General features: G+C 47.8%; 10 protein-coding genes across 10 annotated transcripts; 6 read left to right on the top strand and 4 right to left on the bottom strand.

Moving 5' to 3' along the window:
* Positions 1-71: 71 nt before the first annotated feature.
* N7455_001216 (uncharacterized protein) lies at positions 72-846 on the bottom strand (the record flags this gene model as incomplete). Its single annotated transcript, XM_040951363.2, has 2 exons — positions 72-278; positions 337-846. The coding sequence occupies 2 exons, from the start codon at positions 844-846 to the stop codon at positions 72-74; spliced, it is 717 nt and encodes a 238-aa protein (XP_040817651.2).
* A 1909-nt stretch (positions 847-2755) lies between these two features.
* N7455_001215 (phytanoyl-CoA dioxygenase family protein) lies at positions 2756-3809 on the top strand (the record flags this gene model as incomplete). The annotated part of the gene is made up of 2 exons (XM_065603958.1): positions 2756-2805; positions 2861-3809. The coding sequence occupies 2 exons, from the start codon at positions 2756-2758 to the stop codon at positions 3807-3809; spliced, it is 999 nt and encodes a 332-aa protein (XP_065462449.1).
* A 176-nt stretch (positions 3810-3985) lies between these two features.
* N7455_001214 (transcriptional regulator family TF) lies at positions 3986-6135 on the top strand (the record flags this gene model as incomplete). Its single annotated transcript, XM_065603957.1, has 6 exons — positions 3986-4065; positions 4115-4198; positions 4251-5096; positions 5154-5228; positions 5281-5862; positions 5934-6135. The coding sequence occupies 6 exons, from the start codon at positions 3986-3988 to the stop codon at positions 6133-6135; spliced, it is 1869 nt and encodes a 622-aa protein (XP_065462448.1).
* Positions 6136-6382: 247 nt separating this feature from the next.
* Positions 6383-7789, top strand: N7455_001213 (putative zinc metallopeptidase; the record flags this gene model as incomplete). The annotated part of the gene is made up of 1 exon (XM_065603956.1): positions 6383-7789. The coding sequence occupies one exon, from the start codon at positions 6383-6385 to the stop codon at positions 7787-7789; it is 1407 nt and encodes a 468-aa protein (XP_065462447.1).
* Positions 7790-8028: 239 nt separating this feature from the next.
* On the bottom strand, positions 8029-8739 carry N7455_001212 (N-terminal protein methyltransferase; the record flags this gene model as incomplete). Its single annotated transcript, XM_040952045.2, has 1 exon — positions 8029-8739. One exon carries the CDS (start codon positions 8737-8739, stop codon positions 8029-8031), a length of 711 nt encoding a protein of 236 aa, XP_040817733.2.
* Positions 8740-9416: 677 nt separating this feature from the next.
* Positions 9417-11037, top strand: N7455_001211 (uncharacterized protein; the record flags this gene model as incomplete). Its single annotated transcript, XM_040951353.2, has 8 exons — positions 9417-9511; positions 9571-9638; positions 9706-9711; positions 9783-9900; positions 9992-10091; positions 10189-10339; positions 10394-10650; positions 10708-11037. The coding sequence occupies 8 exons, from the start codon at positions 9417-9419 to the stop codon at positions 11035-11037; spliced, it is 1125 nt and encodes a 374-aa protein (XP_040817529.1).
* A 332-nt stretch (positions 11038-11369) lies between these two features.
* N7455_001210 (MFS transporter) lies at positions 11370-12975 on the bottom strand (the record flags this gene model as incomplete). The annotated part of the gene is made up of 6 exons (XM_065603955.1): positions 11370-11783; positions 11969-12311; positions 12365-12411; positions 12462-12495; positions 12648-12775; positions 12832-12975. 6 exons carry the CDS (start codon positions 12973-12975, stop codon positions 11370-11372), a joined length of 1110 nt encoding a protein of 369 aa, XP_065462446.1.
* A 661-nt stretch (positions 12976-13636) lies between these two features.
* On the top strand, positions 13637-15238 carry N7455_001209 (uncharacterized protein; the record flags this gene model as incomplete). The annotated part of the gene is made up of 2 exons (XM_040951951.2): positions 13637-13826; positions 13881-15238. The coding sequence occupies 2 exons, from the start codon at positions 13637-13639 to the stop codon at positions 15236-15238; spliced, it is 1548 nt and encodes a 515-aa protein (XP_040818201.2).
* Positions 15239-15495: 257 nt separating this feature from the next.
* Positions 15496-16182, bottom strand: N7455_001208 (uncharacterized protein; the record flags this gene model as incomplete). Its single annotated transcript, XM_040951371.2, has 2 exons — positions 15496-15704; positions 15774-16182. The coding sequence occupies 2 exons, from the start codon at positions 16180-16182 to the stop codon at positions 15496-15498; spliced, it is 618 nt and encodes a 205-aa protein (XP_040817643.2).
* Positions 16183-16757: 575 nt separating this feature from the next.
* Positions 16758-20363, top strand: N7455_001207 (DNA-directed DNA polymerase gamma MIP1; the record flags this gene model as incomplete). The annotated part of the gene is made up of 2 exons (XM_040951138.2): positions 16758-17028; positions 17104-20363. Exons 1-2 carry the CDS (start codon positions 16851-16853, stop codon positions 20361-20363), a joined length of 3438 nt encoding a protein of 1145 aa, XP_040817516.2. The 5' UTR covers positions 16758-16850.
* Between the last annotated feature and the right edge of the window lie 514 nt (positions 20364-20877).

The following is a 20877-nucleotide window of genomic DNA, read 5'->3' as shown; positions in this document are numbered from 1 at the left end:
TTTCATTCGTCTTCAATCTAACTCATCCTTCTCTGAGAAAAGATCCTTCATATCCGGAAGAACCGTGAAACTCAAGGCTCAAAGTAATCATGGTCGCCTGCAAGAACCCCATCCGCAAATGAGAAGTCATGGTGGAAGAACTGGGTAACCTCTTGAAACTTGAGCTTCTTGAGACAGTCACGAAGGTTGGGGTGCCGTTTCTTCAAGCGTCGGATGGCATAGGGAAACACGCGAGGAGGAAATTCGAAATTCAGCTCTTTCAAACTTGGGTAGTTGGTCTGTTCAAGAACAGTCAGCCTGGTTGGATTACAAGATATGGGTAGAACGAGCACATACCGAAAGGTCCCAGAAGATGGACTCCCATGCATCTGGACCCATATCGTCGTCTTTCTCCTCATTCTCGATATCTACATCTTGGAATGTCATGCACCGAAGATTTGGACATTTCAGTCTGGGGAGAGAGAATTCCCCTCTCTCCCGAGAAGTGAACAGGAGGAGACACTCCATTTGGGGAAAAACAATATTTTTTAGATTCCGCGAGAGAGTCTTAGCACTTGATGAATCATGCAAGGCATGTGACTCGGCAAGAACCACAAAGTTGGCATAGAACTGTCGACGGCCAGGTTCCAATTTCTTAAAGAGGGTCTCGAGTGGGAGGTCAAAAGTGTACCATATCATAGGAAGCGTTTCGGCAAGCCAGAGCTTGTTCACTAGAGCGCAGTGACGCAAGGAATCTCGTTTTCGTGGTGCGAACCAATCTCTCGGCACAAACGAGAGGATTAGGCCCACAATCTCAGCGATTCCGAGTGCTCGCTGTGCGGCAGTCATGGTTCCATGAGGAGGCATTTTCGTGATGAGGGATAGTGTGATGGTAGATGGAGAAGTTCAAGTATGTTGATAGAGGGAATAAAATAAATAGAGGGAAGTTGCAAAGGGAAGAGGAAAAATAAAGAATGTGAATTCAAGTGTGGGACTGCATTTATCACTGTTCTTGGAGGACTGCTACTGAGGGGAGAAAGAGAAAGAAATCTTGATATTCAACCTGTGGGAAAGCAGGGTATTTATACCCTGAATCTGACAAAGAAGCGCTCAGTTTGCAAACAACGAGAGATTGGATCATCTCAACAGCTGTACGTACCCCCCTTCTGCAGGTGAGACCTATGTCCTTCAACCCACTGTATCTCAGAAACAGTTGATACAGTTACACAATTTTTTTGAAGTTCAAAGGTGCAAGGGAAGAAGAGAAGCGGGTGTGAAGCAGAGAAATAAAGATAAATGCCTGAGATACTAGACCAAAGATATAAACATGAGACATTTTAACAGAACCGGTTCATATTGTTTAGTTGATAAAGTCGAAGTATCAAAGGAATTGTGTTAATGGAGAAATAATTTAAACCACTCGCCGAAATCGAGTGGGCTGGCATTAGACAACAAACTCCACCGATGCAGAACGGCCCAAGGAGCCCTGTCTTGGTTGCGGTAGTCAAAGGTTATACATAGAAAAGTCTCTTGCACAGAATATGCCTTTTTTACCGCCTTCGTATACACCTAAAAAGGACATCTAAAAGAGCATCTAAAAAGACCACTATAAAGATATGACAAGGTCGCATAAGCGGCCCACTATTCTTCTTCTTCGTTCTCATTCTCACATCGCGGCTCGAGGATGTTATATACTCTGAAAAAGCTATGAGGCTTACTGTCTGCGCCTTGTTGTACAGATATAGTTTGCTGGTCGACGATCTATATGCGTGATGATCTAAACCGCTTTTGGTCTAAAGTCCCGCAATCTAACCCGTTTTGGTCAAGGTTTAGTACACTAAACCTAATTAGGTCTGTGGCAACCGCTTGCTCTCCTCTTTACTACAATTGGTGTTTCGCGTACTATGTATTCTTAGTCGAAATTACGAGTCTCCTAGGGGCTGGTAGGCCTTTTGATAGGAATCTGCCGTGGTTCATTTCATCAAACGTGTAAAAGCCAGCCAGAGATAATCTTTCATTCAGAGGGAGCGCAGTTTATATCAACATTAACTTTCTTTTCTGTAGCTGTAACGCTTAAAGGAGAGAAAAAAATGTTGGGGCTCCCGATTATCCATGTGCCTTTCCCCAGATTTATGCACGAACTGGCCAGAAAGTGTTCTCAAAGAAAAGGTCTAGGAGCCTCCCGATCCATAACAGGCGTAGCACCGGCTGAACTCACGGCGAAATCTTTGCCAGTTATATCATAGATTCCATGTGTTAGGCTTGAGAATTTAGTGAATACACTCTATAACCTATTGAGGCTTCAAAGTCGGGGATCGATGGAATCCAGCCTTGACCTGATTGGATTATGCTTCAACCTTCAACATCCATGGATGTCCTAGAGTATAGAGATGTAATCGGCATATTTTCCGATGTGGGGAAATGTTTTGAGGCGGCTTGAACCTTATGAGTGCACCTCGTGCCTTTTTTATTAATTGATTTGATTCGTTTATATAACTGATTGGCTCGAAAGCAACTGGAGGGGGATGGCGGTTAGGCGGACCGCCTGAGACACCTCCGCTTTTCCGACTTGGTGGGGTTGAGCCCCCGCTTACCCGCCAAAGGAGGCCATCAGACTGGACTTGAGAGATATTGCGAATTTCTAGATATTATGGCCTAAATGGACGATGGGTCACATTGGGACATCTCGCATACTTAAAGGCAGCAATTGTCCCATTATTTCGTCCATTCGAGTTCAGTCTAAAGCTTTACGGTTCTATTTGAAGAAACAGCTACTATGACCACTGTCACCACTACTACTCCACCTCTCAATCAATCTTCTTTTGAGTGAGCTCACCATGTCACCATGTACTAGACAACAATGACTAATTGAGGATATTAGCCTACGTGGTCCGTATGGAGATTGGAGAGACGACCTTCATAATCAGGGCTATGCCGTGATCAAGAATGCTATCGACCCAGAAAGGGCTCTAGGCTACCAGCGCAAAGCCCTGGAATGGCTCAAGTCTTTCAGCCCAGCCCTCGACCTTGATGATCCTTCTACGTGGATCAAAGACAACTTGCCTGTCCAAAGCAAAGTGAATACATTCAATGGGTATTCCGTCACCCATGAGAAGTTCATGTGGGATGCTCGCATGGAACCAAAGATATTGGAGGCATTTTCCAAGCTCTGGGGTACCGACGAGCTACTCGTCTCGTTTGACGCATTGAACGTCACTCTGCCGAACCAAAAAGATAAGCCTGCTCAAAAGCCATGGCCCCACGTGGACCAGTCGCCGTTCCGTCGCGGGCTCCACTGTATTCAGGGTATTATCAATCTTAGCCATGCGGGTCCCGAAGATGGATCCCTGATGGTGTTCCCGAAGTCAAACACCGTAACCGAGGGGTTCTTCGACACCGAGACCGATCCATCCACCTGGGAGCGAAAGGACATCCGCCTATTCAGCGTGGAAGAAATCCAGTGGTTTGAAGATCGTGGTATGAAACCTTCCAAGGTGCTCGCAGAACCCGGGGATTTAATCTTATGGGATTCACGTACTGTGCACTGGGGTGGAGAACCAACAGTCAACAGCAACACGATCCGAACGGTGATTTATGCATCATATGCCCCTTTTGAGTTAGCCACGGAAGAGAGTTTGAGGCGGAAGAAAGAAGCTTTTGAATCTTATCGAGCCACAACTCATTGGCCACACGAGAATATAGTTATACGCGATGGAGTGGTACATCTCCCGGATGGCAGTGTTGATCCCCGCAATCGATCTGTACCGTTGGAAGTGCCAGAGCACACAGATCGGTTACTTCAACTAGCAGGAGTAAAGTCTTATCGGTAAATTAATAGAATTCTTTGGTTGTTTTTTTTTCGTCCCCCTTCTTGTTTTGGGTGTCCACATGAAACTAAAGCACACTTGATTATTAAGGCTAAGTGTCTTATTTTTTATGGCGTTTTTTCCCTGACCCCGCAGTGAGCCTTTTGACGTCGATCTTCCGTATTGCTCACAAAGCAAATATGAAATCGTTTGAATCTCGCCCTCCCGTTGATTATCCACGGAAGCGTGCATCAATCGCATGTAATTTCTGTCGACATCGGTACGCTTTGAATTCTTTGTTTTGAAACCAGGTCACTAAAAGTAGACAGGAAACGAAAGTGTGATGGTCAAAAGCCGACATGTGGCCTTTGCACCGATGCGGGGGCTCAGTGTGTCTATCAAGAAAGCGACAGGTAGAAAACGTCAAACTCGTGCAAAGGGTTCCTAGATAGTGACGATCCATAGAGTGCAGGATATTCCAGCTGAAATCCTGCTTCGCTTGACCCATCTGGAAACCCTGATCGAGCAACAAAAGGACGCCATCACCGAGCTCTCAGCCCGAGTAGCCTCTTCATCAGATCATCCAGCTCGGTCGGCTCTCTCTATCTATTCGTCACAGCCAAAATACGACTGGGATCCATCATCGGAACATGTCTACGATAAATCCTCCTTCGGTCTCTTTCCACCGGAGAACGCATACGGCAATGAATATGCATTTACTATTCCTTTGGGTCATCATACGCCAACAGGAAGCCTACTTGCGTTAGATCGAGTCAAAAACTTGATTGGCGACTACCCTCAAGACTTTTTCAAGCAGATAGAGAAAAAGCGGCCATTCAACAGCATCCAGGTCGCAGGCATACCTCAGGCATTTGAACAAATCGACAGATCCCGACTGCATCCCCAGGTCACCAAACCTCTGATCACCGAGTTCCTCCACCATGTCCATCCATTCTTCCCAATTGTCGAGCCGCAGTTGTTACATATGCTCTTTGACACTTTCTCAACATACACCAAGGTCAACAGCATCCAGACTTCACTTTATCTCATCATTCTGGCTCTGGGAAAGGTGTCCTCGAATCCTCAACGAATTTTTGATATCGAAGCCGACAAAGATCTGAGTGGGATGGAATACTTCGCTTCCGCATATAACTACTTAAACAACCCGTTGATAACGTCCTTTACAGCGGACCACTTGTTCCCTTTGGCTTTATTCTACGGCTCGATGTATCTACGTTACATAGGACGCCCAATCCAAGCATGGCAAATGATCCGTGATGCGTCTGGTAGTGTTCAGATCATGATTTCCGAGTGAGTGTCATCTCTGATACACGTTTCCTCCGTGGTATTGATATGAATTGGATACAGACTACATGACATGAACACGCACGAAGAGCGAGCGAGTCTCTATCGAATTGCATGGGGTTGCTTCATTCTCGAATGGTTGGTATACTCCCTGGGATTATCCTGCATTCAACTAACCACCTCGACCCAGTGACGATCTCGCAGAGTTTCATTTCCCTCCTAGTGGCATTGAACTCCTCGTCGACAGATTGCCCTTTCCTCGAATTGCGGAAGATAGCCGAAATGGCCACCTTGTTTTCCTCGCAATGTGCTCCATTCGAAAGCTTCTCAACCGTGTGCACAGTGCTCTCTATGCAAAATCTGACCAGGAGAATTTCCATGCCAGCCCTCCGCCTCAACACACAAGTGATACCCCCAGTGCAACTCCCCAAAAGCATTGGATTACATCTCTGAAGTCAATTAGCGAGGAGCTCGATCGTCAATTGGAGGACTGGTTCGGCTCTCTCCCAAATCCCATCAGGCCAACCCTCGGCAATACAATATCCGCAAATAACCCTTACGACACTTATATTCTCGCCCGGTACTATGTCACAAAACACATCATCTGCCGCCCGAGTCTGGTGTTTGCTGCCCACACCCAGGGCAGTACGGTGTTGCCAGAGTTTATCTTCGCAAATTGCAAGAAGTGCGTCGATAGCTGTCGCAAATTCATATGGGCTGCATCGATTATTATGCGGCAGAGAACATACGGAAACTGGCACAGAATGCAAGCGTAAGATCGTCTTTCTACTTTCAGGTGGTTTTGGCCAGGTTGAAGTTCACTTACTTATTTTACACATCTAGAATGCTGGCTGCTATTTTTACTCTCTCGACTGCGAAAACCACACCGGCTTTAGAAGCCCTTGTTCCGGACTTCGACGAGCTAGTGAAAGAAGCAATTCAGTGCATTGAGTCATGGGCGGGGCATTGCGAAGCAGCAGATACAGTCATCAGCATGCTGAAGACAATCCGCCAGAAAGTGCGAGTAATAGTTCGGGGAACTTAGTAGAGAGCCTCTCGATCTATACTTGGGTAGATAGATGTACGTAGTTTGTTACTGCGCATTTCCATGTATATTTGTGAATTTGAATGCGCTGGAGATCATCGAGGCTATTACTTTTTTTTAGCCTACTGAATATATTGTTATTTGAAAGTCATCCACGGTGGGTTTGTTATCAGGAAAAGCCCCCCACGCGCTGCGGGGGATTTCGGGAAAGGATTCAACCCAAACAACACTTCACTTGCTCAAGAATATGTCTCCACCACGACTGACGAGCCAGATTAATTCCATCCATGGGGTTCGACTCACAGGGGAGCCGTCCACCTGGGATATCCAGATTGAATACCCTACAGACTCCCCACAGGGCACAGTCACCTCTGTGACCCCGCATGAACCCTCTACTAAAGATGATTTCGAGTCTCCTCTTGCCCTACCAGCCTTGACACACCCTCACATTCACCTGGATAAAGCCTTTATCCACAGCGCACCTGAATATGCCCCATTTCTACCTACAGCTGGCACCTTCCAGGAGGCTTTGACCTCCACGACCAAGGCTAAACAACAATTCAGCCATTCTGATCTTATTAGAAGAGGAGAATGGCTTCTTGCTGAGTCTGTTGCATCGGGCGTCACTGCAATGAGGGCATTTGTGGAGGTAGACCATACAGTGCAGCATATTTGTTTAGAAGCTGGTGTTGTCTTGAAAAACCAATGGAAGAATTCTTGCGATATCCAAATCGTTTGTTTTGCGCAAGATCCTATATTCTCTACTGAACATGGAGAACAAAACATGGCCTTTCTGGAAACTGCGCTTCAGAAATATTTGCAAATCGATGTTATCGGGACAACACCATACGTCGAATCCAGCCCCGACGCTGCAAAGCAAAACATCGAATGGGCGATTGATCGTGCCTTGCAGCTGAACAAACACGTCGACTTCCATCTCGATTACAACCTCGATTCAAACAAAGAGGCCCTAGTTTGGCATGTCTTACAAACCCTCAAACAGCGAAGCTGGACTACCCACTCAACAGAAAAGCGTGTCATGCTTGGTCATTGCACACGGCTGACACTGCTCACGGAGAACGAATGGGCCCGACTGGCAACTGAAATCCACGATAATGAACTCCCAGTCAGCTTTGTAGGTCTGCCAACAAGCGATATGTACATGGCATCACCTCCCAGAACGAGCGGGGACTGCAAACCATCACAAGATCGCCCGAGAGGCACTATACAAGTCCTAGAGATGATCCGGAAATACAACCTGGATGCCGTGATCGGGGTGAACAATGTCGGCAATTCATTTACTCCATGGGGGTTGCCTGATCCGTTATCGCTAGCTTGTCTCGGCGTGGGAATTTACCAGGCTGGAAGTCAGGCGGATGCAGAGTTACTCTATGAATGTGTCTCGACGCGAGCGAGGGCGGCTATTGGGCTCTCGCCGGCCCATTCGGGTCTACGTGTAAAGCAGGGGTGTCGACCGGACTTGTTGGTGGTTCATCATAGAGATGATACTGGGTGTGGTGTGTCTCGGCCGCGAACAAATGTTGCAGAGGTTGTGTGGACTCCGCCGGGGAGATTGAATAGGGATGTGGTTTCTGGTGGACGACTTAAGATTTCTCCTTTTGTTACGGAGTCAGACGCTCTGTATCAATTTTGATTTTGTTTCATACGACGGTGGGCATCGAAGAAAGTGGTTATATATGTACATAACGGTCAATGGATGGGGTCAAACATCCATGCGAATTTGGCGATTAAAGATATGAATCAACGTATTGTAGTGAGCAAGCATCCATCAAAGTCCCCATCCGATTAATAATAAAAATCCGCCGAAACCCATGGACCAATCTGGCATTTTGGATCTTCAAAGATCAGGCAAAAGAGAGACACAAGACAGGACTAATTGGTTGTCTTCGGCCGCAAGGCATAGAACTGCACAGGCATCATCCTAAGAGACGACGGGAATCCCTTCTGGAGTTCCGACTTGACGATCTCCATGCCAGCCGCCTCGAAGACCTGTCTAAATTTCGCATCTGTCCTTGTGACACTGCTATCCTCACTGTCGTACATATCCTCTCCAGAGAAATGGGTAGACAAGTTCTCCTTGAGAACCATAAGGCCGGTTTCAGTCAAGGCCTTCCGACACCGCACGGTATAGTCAATGAGCTGTGAATCCGTGAGATGGCCCACACACCACTGGACCCAGATCAAATCGTATTTCTTCTCTGGGGTCCAATCTTCAAGACCACGCGTGTAGATGGTTCCAAGGATGCCGTCTCGTTTCAATTGGCTGTCTTTCATCACTTGTGCGAACTTGTCTATTGGCTCTACCGCATCTACCACGTCACAGACATGGCTCAGGAAGCCCTCTGTTACCCGGCCGACGCCAGCACCGCAGTCCACACCTTGGTGGAATTTGCCTTGGGATTGAACACCCGGTATTAAACGGCGGATCTTGGCCAGGAAGGTTTTAGACCCTTGTAGGTCAATGCGTGACACTGAAGGGAACTCGCCCAGCATGCTAGCCGTGGTGGCTGGGACGCTGTTCCAATATTTCAAGGACTCGGCATGATTGATTTGAGAATCGGCTGTGGTGTTTGAGTCTGTCATATTGAAAGTTTTGACAATGTTGACCTGTAGAATTTGTTTATTGGAATGATTGTAACATCCGTAAGAGGCAGGAATGTCTTAGGTGATAATTGTATCACAAAAAATCAACCTTGGAATATCTATCTCTATCACGTGATCATATAATTACGACCTCGTTCAACGTTCTACAAAAAAAAAAAAGTACATACTAAGGCTCTTCGATGTGCTTATATGCATACTTTATTGTGATTGGTTACTTTGTTTTATCTTTGTCTCAGCGCTCGAGTCATTTCCCTGAATTCTTGGCAAATTGACTTTAAATTGACCCTAATTTGGCCCTTATAAGACGTGATACGCTAGGCATGAAAAAGAAAAAGAAAAGGAAAAAGAAAAAAAAGAAAGACAGTGGGCTGTGCTATGATCGACAGGGATAGACCAGAAAAAAATCTCGATCTTCCATACTCTGTACCCTGAAACTTGAGCTCAGGGACTGGGGGGATTACGTGGACATTAAACATTTGGGGACACACCCGTTGAAACGGCCTTGTGATTGGAAGTGGCCCGTAGTTGTCTCCATAAGGGTGTAAACTGCCGATCGTTCATAAATCGTTTCTTTCCCCTTATCATCTCCCTTCCAACCACCTTTTTTCCCTACTCACCACAGTCATTCCTTTATACTGTTTTTTTGATTTTTCACCATGGCAAACGGTCGCTCATCACAGGATGAGCGTAAGCTCGAGGGTGGCTCTGAGGCCCCTAAGGACAACGGCCTCCACCCCGGCTTCTACATTGCGTACGTAACAATTCTACGTGAAAGACTCGTTGTCCAGAATTAAACTAACAAATTTTTAGCCTGTGGATTGCTCTGAGTTCCAGCGTCATCCTGTTCAACAAATGGGTTCTCGCGAGTGCCAAGTTCAGTATGAACCCCTTCTCTCTAATCCCCTATTATTCGCTTCGGACTGTGCTAACTTTGATTGCTTCTAGACTTCCGTGAGTCCCTCCGCCGCCAAATGGATATTTAACCGCGTCCGGGGAAATAAATTACTAACATGGGATACCAGCGCTCTTCTTGACCACCTGGCACATGGTCTTCGCCACGGCGATGACCCAGATTCTCGCCCGGTTCACTACCGTGCTTGACTCGCGCCACAAGGTCCCTATGAACCCGGCCACCTATACGTGAGCAACCCCGATAATGCAATATGGAATAGCTAGCATGGCTGTAATCCAACCCGAACTCTCGATCGCTAACCGGTGGATTTGTGTACAGACGCGCCATTGTGCCCATTGGTGTCATGTTCAGTTTGAGTCTGATCTGCGGTAACTTGGCATACCTCTACCTGAGTGTTTCCTTCATCCAGATGCTCAAGGTGCGTTTGAACTGGGAGTTTGGCTTTCATGCGATCTCCGTCCACTCTCGAATTCTAGGCCGGTCCGACTCAATACTAATACCATGTTTTCTTTTAGGCCACCAACGCTGTTGCGACCCTTTTGGCCACCTGGGCTTTCGGAATCGCTCCTACCAACTTGAAGACTCTCGGCAATGTGGCTCTCATTGTTGTCGGTGTTGTGATTGCCTCGTTCGGCGAGATCAAGTTCGAGATGGTCGGCTTCCTCAGTATGTGATATGTTATCTGGTATATTTGACATTCTAGTCCTAACAACCATACAGTCCAGATTGCCGGTATCGTCTTCGAGGCCCTCCGTCTTGTCATGGTTCAGCGTTTGCTCAGCTCCGCCGAGTTCAAGATGGACCCCTTGGTCTCTCTGTACTACTACGCCCCGGCCTGCGCTATCACCAACGGTGTCGTCACCCTCTTCGCTGAGGCTCCCCGTCTTACCATGGGTGATATCTACGGTCTCGGTGTCGGAACTCTCATTGCCAACGCACTGGTTGCTTTCCTTCTTAACGCTTCCGTTGTTTTGCTGGTAAGTTTTTTTTATTATTATCTCACAGTAACCAGTCCATGACTAACACACCAATAGATTGGCAAGACTTCTGCTGTTGTCCTGACCATGGCTGGTATCCTCAAGGATATCCTCCTTGTCGGTGCCTCCATGTTCATTTTCCGCGACCCCGTCACTGCCCAGCAGTTCTTCGGTTACTCCATTGCCCTGGCTGGTCTGGTGTACTACAAGCTCGGTGCTGAGAAGTGCCAGAGCCTTGCTACCGATGTGCGCCTCCAGGTTGGTGAGTACAACCGCAGCAACCCTGCCCGCACCAAGGCCATCCTTATCGGTGTGCCCTGCGCTCTCATTCTGTTCGTCCTCTACAGCGGTAGCTCCGCCCCCGCTGCTGCTCAGGTCACCCACTAAGCACGAACGCGCGTACATTGGCGAACTGAAGCAATCGACGGAAATTTGGATCGCGCGGGGCACATCCCGCGTGGACCTATTGTTTCACGAATCCAAGCTCGGGTAAAAAAAAACCCGATGCTTATGTTAAATTTTGATAAAGAACATGTCTTGTCTGGACAGGACAGAGCATGCATGTAAAGTTAGGGGACATAGACGATATCTGGCTGTTTTCATTGGGGATAGGATTTATAATAAACGGCTGTATGAAATTGATATATTGTATCGACTCCACATTCATTCCTGGTAATTCCATTGCGCGGTACAGAATACGATGGTTTTAATCCAGTGTTTCAGGTAGACATGTAATCCTCGAAGATGACGCAGCGTATTATATTAGCCCTTTCATGGATAACGCTTAAACAAATATCCACCAGACCATAACAAACAGCCCCAACAGCAAAAGTAGCAGCAAAGACCGAAAACCCAACGACATACCCAGGCGAGTCTTCCACCGGAAACAGGGCAGTCCCATATAACTGCGCCAAAGCAGCAACGCTAGTCATCCACGCAAGCATGATCGCACGAACATCACGAGTAACAGAAGCCAGAGCCGTAGTCGCAAATGAAAGAGCCAGCGCATTTCCCGTCCAGAGAGTCATGTTAATGAAGCACAGACACACATATCGCGCAGTATAGTTTCGAATACCCGCAGTGAGAGCGAAAAACACCATCCCGGCTAGCATATTGCCCACCAATAGTGCCCCCTAGTATGGGGTTTGCGGTCAGCGAACCAGCAAATCGGGATAGCGGCAGCCAGGGAGGCAATATAGAGTGGAGCTGTCATGTACTGCGCCGTGGTGGAGGTGTATCCCATGTCATTGACTAACGTTGGATAGAAATATGAGATTGCCCCAGCTCCTACAAGGGTCATGTACCCCGGGATCAGTACCCAGGTTCGCCAATTTGAGAGTACTTTGATCAAGAATACAAAAATAGAGGTGTTTGGGGGTTTTGAGTCGCCTTGATCGGCGATTCCATCTTCGATTAGTCCCTGTTGGGCTAGCTTTCGTTCTTCGGGGGATAGCCCCCGACTGCTGTGTGGGTAGTCGAGTAGAGTCCAGTGGACGATCAGGCTTACTCCGGCAGTTGCGACTCCTTCGACTATGAAGAGCCATCTCCAGCCGCGGATGCCGTGTGCACCATCTAATGTTGATGTGATGGCTCCTGATATTACACCGCCGAAGGCTCCGGAAAGTATTCCTGCGGTTAGGAAGATCAGGAACCGTTTTGATCTGCTTTGAGTAAGTAATCTTTCAAGGCTGTGATATTGTGTAAGTAAACTTACAGCTCGTTCTTTCGATACCAGGTAGAAATCAAGAAGATCACAGCTGGCTTTATCAATGTTAATAGTGAATTTAGGGAGTATTACTCGAATTACTCACACTAAACCCTGCTTCAAAGACCCCAAGGAGGAACCTCAGGGCTATTAGTTGGCCTTGGTTACGGACAGCTCCTATCAAGGCTGCAACAGACCCCCATGCAAATGTGATTGTTGGAAGGAAAACTGATGGGCGAGTTCGAGAGAGAATCATGCTAGATCCAGTGAAGATACAAGACTTTCATCTTACTTGGATGGCACCGCAGAGATAGTATAGCCAATGATCCATACTATCACGGCTGTATAGTATTGATTTGATGCGAGGTGCAAGTCCTCTTCCATTCCGGCGATTTTTGCGAGGCCAATGTTCGATCTATCCTACATAGTACTTTCAGCGGAATATAATTGGTAATCGCTAAGTTAAGGTGTCATACCATGTAGGAGAAAAGATAAAGAATAAAGATTGAAGGCATCAAATAGAGATCGATCTTTCGGACGAGCTTCTTCTCGGCGTCTAGATCGACTACCATACTCCTGGAGGTATCCTGAGATTTGCTGTGTTCGACAGATATAGACATCTCAACAATGGTAGATTATAACAATCGTTAGGTGAAAGGGTGATATTTTTTAAGGGAGATGCCTTTTTTCAACTACCATTCCTCGCATCTACAGTGGTCTTATATCATCAAAGGGGGTTGTTAGTCTACATGGAGAAATCTTGTTCGACTAGGCCCATACTCGGGATTAGGTAGGGGGATTAGGTAGGGTTGAAGATACTGAGCAGCTGTTGATACGGTCTTGTTCGATGCCACAAGCATTCCACAACATTGTTTGTGTCGTAACAAAGCCCAAATCAAAACATTCCCTCCAAGGCTATAGTAGGGCTATCTAACTACAACTATACTAAAAACTAACGGGTGCATAGAACCACGTAGGCAACTGACTCTAAAAAAAGTTAAGCGTAGTGACTTTCTGCATTACAGTCCCATTTGAATCTGGCAGTTATTTATACAAAACATTCCTCATTGCGAAAGTCCGACTAGTTATGGCGGAGTTGGCCGTTTTGGGGTTGTCGCCGTTTATGGAAATGTGTCATTGTTGCGCGTTCCGGCCTAGACGTGCCACCCCAATGTCTTAAATTTCAGTTCGCTATCCAAACACCCTTTGACATTTGTCAGTGGCTTTACATCGAATTCGAAGCTTGTCAACAGTTGAAAATAGCAGATCAAATATTTCGCCATGGCGACCAATAGAGGGATTGTTGTCATATCAGGAGGAAGCGCGGCGAACAATCTCGTCGATGTATTCAACGCTGTCCGTGAAAGCAAGAATTGTCCACTCAGCTACATCATTCCAATCAGTGATAACGGAGGATCCTCTTCCGAGTTGATTCGAATATTCGGTGGCCCTGGGATCGGTGATGTTCGGAGTAAGCCCCAACACCTTGGATCTTCCCTAACTCGCCTGCTAACTTGTCGGACAGGTCGATTGGTACGCCTGATTCCGGATTCGCCAGCAAATCCTGAGAGGTCAGCAGTTAAGGCATTGTTTAACCATCGGCTGCCTGCGGAAGCAGGCATCGCAACCAATGAATGGCAGTCCATCGTTGACGGCACGTCGGGGCTATGGACAGCTATCACCCCTGCAAAGAAAGAGTTGATACGCTCATTCTTCAATGTATTAAACTTGGAAATCTTGAAACGAGCCCGACCGCCATCATCAACATTTGACTTTACCTCTGCAAGTGTGGGAAATTTTTTCTTGACCGCCGCCCGGCTGTTCAGTGGAAGTTTCGAAAGTGCCATCTATCTACTCGGGAGTATCTGTGGCGTCCCGTCAGATCTGGTGCGCGTAATCCCGGCAATCAACTCCAATTTCTCCCACCATATCTCTGCATCGCTTGCGGACGGAACTGTCATTGTCGGTCAGAACAGCATCTCGCACCCAAGCGAGGCGACGGCCCTCGAGCACAACTCCCGCTCTAGGAGGCCGAGTCTGCTTCTTGCCGACGGAGACGATGTTGACTACACGGATTCCGAAATGTCGGACCCGACCACCTATGAAGAGGATCATCTGCCCGGCTCTCTGGCAACTCTCCGCAACAAGAATATCAAGTTCAGTAAAACCGAGAACGAAGATTTGAGTTCTAGAATAACTCGCATCTGGTACATCAACCCCTACGGCCAGGAAATCCGACCACCCGCGAATCCGCGCGTGCTGGAAGCAATAAACGATTCCCAGGCAATTATCTACAGTATCGGATCTCTCTACACATCAATCATCCCTGCCATCGTCCTGCGAGGCGTAGGAAAAAGCATCGTCTCCAGTCCAGCCCGACACAAGATCCTCATTTTGAACGGATCATTGGATCGGGAAACGGGGCCTCCATCTGCACCATTTGCCGCATCTGATTTTGTGGAGGCGATTGTAAGCGCTGGTGAAGAAAGCCGTGGACGGGGCCCGATTTTTCATGCTCAACATCAAAGTCAGAGTCAGAACCCCGCGACCGCTTCAGTGCAAGAAAATGTTCGAAATTACAGAGCCCTTCCATATACCAACTATGTGACGCATATATTGCATCTGGATGGTCCAGGGACACCGCATGTGGACCGTGAGCGGCTCGCGCATATGGGTATTGAAACGCTTCGTCTTTATGGACGAAAAATTATGTCGAAGGATGGTGATAAGGAGACCGTCGTGGGGATGCAATATGATCCGAATGCCCTTGTGCAAGCTATTGAGGTAGTATTGGGGAAGAAGGGGGATGCAATGGTCAGAGGGGGTCTGGGAAATGCGCTGGGTCGACGGAATACACTCGATCCTGCAAGAAGGGACCGATAGGATATGCGAATCTGTTTAGAAGTAAAGATTGTACTATAATCTACATCGAGATACAAATACGTCTACACATATTGTAAATCAGTATAAAATGGAGCTCAATTCGTTAACCACAGACATAAATCGCTTATGCAAAAGAAAAAGGGAAAAAAAAGGGAATATGTACCACCACCCATTACCATGCTCCGAGTCGCAATGCCGCAAGAGTTAATATAAAAACAAAGATTTGAAGAGCCGAGGGAAAAGGCAATGCAAAGGCACTACGCGCCAGATACAGGAAGATCGCCTCGCTTTTTCGTTAGAAACAACAGCGGAATGAGATTCTTAGCCTTCCCAGGCGTCTCCTTTCGCGAGATCGGTGTGCGGCACACCGGGCAGGTACCCTTATGTTGTTTCGAAGAGTCACCGCCGCGTGTTTGTTCGCTCATCTTCAAGCAGTCTATGATGCACTTGTGACAAAAGAGATGTCCTGAACATGAGAAGTCAGTAAAAGCCCTAACATACTCAAAGCCTATATATTATAGAATGAAGAACATACCGCATGATGTGCTCGTTGCGTCCACGGGCGTCTCCATGCAAATGGGACACTTGTAAGCGAGTATAGCGGAGAGGTTTGAGTTACTCTCCGCTGACGCCTGCGCTTTAATTGCATCTTCCCTCTGTTTGGCGACTGTTCGAGCGAGTGAGGCCGCGCCTGAGTCGTCGGTCATGTCGATCGTTTCGATGGGCTCGGCTTCAGAGAGAGTCGAAGAAGAGGATGCGACGGAATCGCCGTGTTCATCGCTCCAATTACGACGGCGCTTGACACCGCGCGAAGTAGGCAATTGTCCATGGTGGGGAGAGGATGCGTGGTTTGAGGCGGTAGGTGGGGAGGAGGATAAAGAGATGGGATTTTGTCGGGATGATCTGGTTGTCAGGTCGACAACATCAGCTCGGTTTCTGCTCATTGTGACAGACTGGGAAATATGCCTCTTTCTAAGAGGGTTGCTCCAGGGTTGAACGAAGAAATTGTCTGGAATTGGAGAGAAACTCGTCTGCGGCTCTGTGTTGCCGTGTGGGGGAGGACGTGAGACGATTTGGAATTGGTGGCCAACGAACAGCCTCAGGATTTGAAAAGATCTCGTTCAGAGACAAGGTAGCTATGATGGGTTTGAGCAGAAGAACCGTCAGCAGAATCGGGGGCTTCTTCGGCGATCAAAGCAGGTGATGGCGACAATGCCGGAGCTTATCAAAGAGGTCATGTGGCGATAAGGGATCAGATAAGCGCCGCTTTGTATTGCCTGTCTATAATTGGAAAGCGGTCGGTGAGTTAATGGCGGGGCGTTTGTTCATCGGAACCTTGGAAGATCGTAATATCACGTGGTGAAGACACGTCCATAACGACAGAATTTCCTAACCAAACTCGGCTTGTCTGCAAACAGAAGGCGGTCAATACCATAGGGAAAACTATATTCCGACCTACATGACGCCCAGACCTCAGATATCGAGCGATAGGCGATGATATGGAAATTACCTAGCAATACTTCTTTTCTAGGATTTTCTTCAGGCTACCAGGGCAGCCTTACGGCTGTTGCCATACTTCTAACATGACATAACATTGCCAGATTCTTATTTTATGATGTTATCTTGGAAGTCCTCCTGCGCTCCTTGTTCCAGGGGTGCCCTGAGGTCTTTCTCGCGACCAAGTTCGCCGCTTTTGGTTAAGCTGCCATCACGGTACCAATTACACAGAAGTCATACCAGACTTTCCTCTACTTCCGCCGACAATGTTACCACAACACGATCTCTTTCTGGTGAGTGCCCTGTCTTTTGCGCTTTTCGATAAGAAAACAACCTTGAACCAAATCGCAATTACTGATCTGGCGCAGTCCCTTCCTCATCTAGATTCAATGACATCGGAGTCCAACAGCTCAGCGACCATGTCCATGCTCAAGTCTTCCCAAATAAAGGTCGCATTCCGGACCCAGAACTAGTCGCACTTTCGAAGGATCATTTGGCTAGGCATGAGCTGCTGGGCAAATCTCAAAATGGCGCCGGTCCTGTCGCATTCGATCTTCCTGCTCTCAAGGGGCAAACATTGGACGAGCATTTCTACAAACTCGGAATGGATTCTTCCGAACCTTACCTGTCCTGGGCTAAATCATATGCGGCTCTCAACTGTCCAGCCAAACCGCGCAAATGGGTCAAACGCAGTGGATGGACGAAGTACCACACTGATGGCACTTCTGAACCTGTCGATGCCCCTAATGAATCGATGTTAACATTCGACACGGAGGTCATGTACAAAAATAATTCATTTGCAGTCATGGCTTGCGCAGTAAGCCCGACCACATGGTATGCGTGGTTATCACCGTGGCTACTTGGCGAGTCAAAGAATGAAACACAGCTGGTACCCTTGGGAGACCCCACACAACCCCGTATTGTGGTTGGGCACAATATTGGTTACGATCGAGCCCGAGTCCTCGAGGAATACAATATGCAGCAGTCTCAAAACTTCTTTCTTGACACAATGTCCCTCCACGTGGCGGTCAACGGCATGTGTTCACAGCAGAGACCAACTTGGATGCGCCATAAAAAGAATCAGGACATGAGAGACAAAATCGCGAATGAACACGATTCCGTGGAGCTTGCTGCACTTCTCGAAAACAACATGTTGAGGGAAGAAGAGGAGGAACTTTGGGTAGGGCGAAGCTCGGTGAACTCTCTTCGTGATGTGGCCAAATTCCACTGTGATGTCACCATAGATAAGGCGCAGAGAGATTTCTTCGGTGAACTTGACCGTGACTCTATCCTAGGCAGACTGGAGGAACTTCTCGACTATTGTGCCGCCGACGTTGCCATTACCCACCGTGTCTACCGAAAAGTTTTCCCCAACTTTCTCGAGACTTGCCCGCATCCTGTCAGCTTCGGCGCTCTTCGACACTTGTCCTCTGTCATTTTGCCAGTCAACCAGTCCTGGGAAGAATATCTTACCAGGGCAGAGGAAACATATCATAAGCGACTTGACGATGTCCAAAGTAAATTGCTAGCGCTATGCGACGAGGCATTGAAGTATAAAGACCAACCAGAAATTTACACGAATGATCCTTGGCTACAACAGCTGGACTGGTCCGGCCAAGAGATCAAGATGGTGAAGGGAAAGAAGAAGGGTGACCCTCCTCGACCGGCAGCGAGGCAAAAGAAACCGGGGATGCCCAAGTGGTACAAGGATCTCTTTGCCTCCAACGCCGCAGAGATCAACCTGACGGTGCGAACTCGCATTGCACCTGTTTTGCTGAAATTATCATGGGACAGCTACCCTCTTGTTTGGTCAGATCTGCACGGATGGACTTTCCGCGTCCCCCGTGATCAAGTCAAACAGTATGAGAATCAGCCAGTCGTCATGTGCGACATGGCCGAGGAAAAGAACACCGACTTGCGAGACGATAGAAAAGCCACATACTTCAAAATCCCCCACAAAGACGGCCCACAGGCCAGGTGTACCAATCCACTTGGAAAAGGTTATATGCAGTATTTCGAACGTGGAATCCTGTCGTCTCAATATGAACTTGCCAAACAAGCGCTGGATATGAACGCGTCATGTTCCTACTGGATCAGCGCCCGAGATCGAATCAAGGGTCAAATCGTGGTATATGAAGATCAGGTGCAAAAGAGCGGAGGGCAAAGTGACGCAAGCGACAATCGTGTCGGATTCATCCTGCCTCAAGTAATTCCCATGGGAACAATCACTCGACGTGCCGTGGAAAATACTTGGCTGACTGCAAGTAACGCGAAGGCCAACCGTGTCGGGTCAGAGCTAAAGGCTATGATCAAAGCACCGCCAGGCTACTCATTCGTTGGAGCCGATGTTGACTCCCAGGAATTATGGATTGCGAGTCTAGTCGGAGATGCCCCATTCCAGATCCACGGAGGAAACGCCATTGGATTCATGTGCTTAGAAGGATCCAAAGCCGAGGGCACAGATCTTCACTCCCGAAGTGCATCGATTCTGGGAATCTCGCGTAATGATGCCAAGGTCTTCAACTACGGCCGAATCTACGGGGCAGGCGTCAAGTTCGCCGCTACTTTACTTCGCCAGTTCAATCCGTCTCTGACTGAAAAGCAGACACAAGAGACTGCCAAGAACCTCTACAAAGAGACCAAGGGAACGCGCACTTCACGTCGCCTCTTGAGTGAGACGCCGTTCTGGCGAGGCGGTACTGAATCCTTTGTGTTCAATAAACTCGAAGAGTTCGCGGATCAGGAACGACCCAGAACCCCCGCTTTAGGTGCTGGAATCACTGAGGCGCTCATGCGACGTTTCATCAACAAAGGCAGCTTTATGACCTCCCGAATCAACTGGGCGATTCAGTCGTCCGGTGTCGATTATCTCCATCTCTTGATCGTCGGCATGGACTATCTCATCCGACAATTCAACATTCAAGCCCGCTTAGCCATCACTGTTCACGACGAAATTCGCTACCTCGTCAAAGATGAGGATAGGTACCGCGCTGCAATGGCTTTACAGATTGCCAACGTTTGGACTCGTGCCTTATTCTCGCAGCAAGTGGGAATTGATGATCTTCCCCAATCCTGCGCCTACTTCTCAGCCGTCGATATTGACCATGTGCTTCGTAAAGAAGTTGACATGGACTGTGTGACTCCTTCCCACCCCCACAAAATCCCGCATGGTGAAACGCTAGATATTACTCAGCTCCTGGACAAGAATCACCAAGCTTTCTTGGACCCTTCTATCACACCACTGTCACCTCCGAACCCCGAAAAATACCCCTACACCCCACGGGAGTCGGTCATGTCCGCCTTCCAAGCTTCCAACGACATTGATTTCATCAAAGCCCAGATCACCAAGGATGACAAAGAGCTCCGCGATATCATCAAAGAGAAGACGCGGGCGGCTACTAGCGCCAGCGCCAGCGCCCCTAGCCCTCGCACCCCTTCTACCAAACCGAAAGGCAAATCTACCAATTGGACCTCAGCAAAGCCCCAGCGGGCGGTTCTGATGGACATGGAGTCAGGTCTTTACCCCGACTTCCACAGCCCCCCTAAGCCTAGCTCTCATGGGAACAAGCAGCCTCAAATGGGATTCCACCGTCCTTCCTGGAAACCAAGGGCAACAGCTCGAGCATAATGCTGTTCCCCTCCCCTCTTTCTCTCTCTTTCTCTTTGTATTCTTTTCGGCAACCTATTTTTACTGTAATTATTGCTCTGCTTTCCCATCTTGTTTAACTATTGTGGATGTTGTTATATCTGGAGTGATTGGAAGCCAGCATTGGGACGGCGTTACTACATGATGCATAGTGAGAGTTGATGGAATGGAAATCGTGTACCTATATATGTACTTGTACGAAACAATCTTAATGAGTTGAAGAGTCCTAGATATATGGAGTATATAGCCATGTACGTATGAAGTAGACCTCGGGAGTACATACGTACTTCGTACTGCCGTACCCGTCTCCCTTAAATGAGATAAGGTAGCTACTCCACCCGAACCCCTGTGCACCGAAACCCCCCTGTGTCTCCTCTTTTTTTTCTTCTGATTTTTTCTACTCTAATTTATTCTTTGTTTTTATTTCATTTTCATGTTCATGTTCAAGTATAGCCTTTCCCTTTGAAAGACGGGTTTCATCTAGATTATCTCTACG

Source organism: Penicillium solitum (assembly GCF_028829755.1).
Source record: "Penicillium solitum strain IBT 25940 chromosome Unknown utg000001l_segment0_segment0, whole genome shotgun sequence".
Lineage (NCBI taxonomy): Eukaryota > Fungi > Ascomycota > Eurotiomycetes > Eurotiales > Aspergillaceae > Penicillium > Penicillium solitum.
This window is presented reverse-complemented; position numbering and strand designations above follow the sequence as displayed.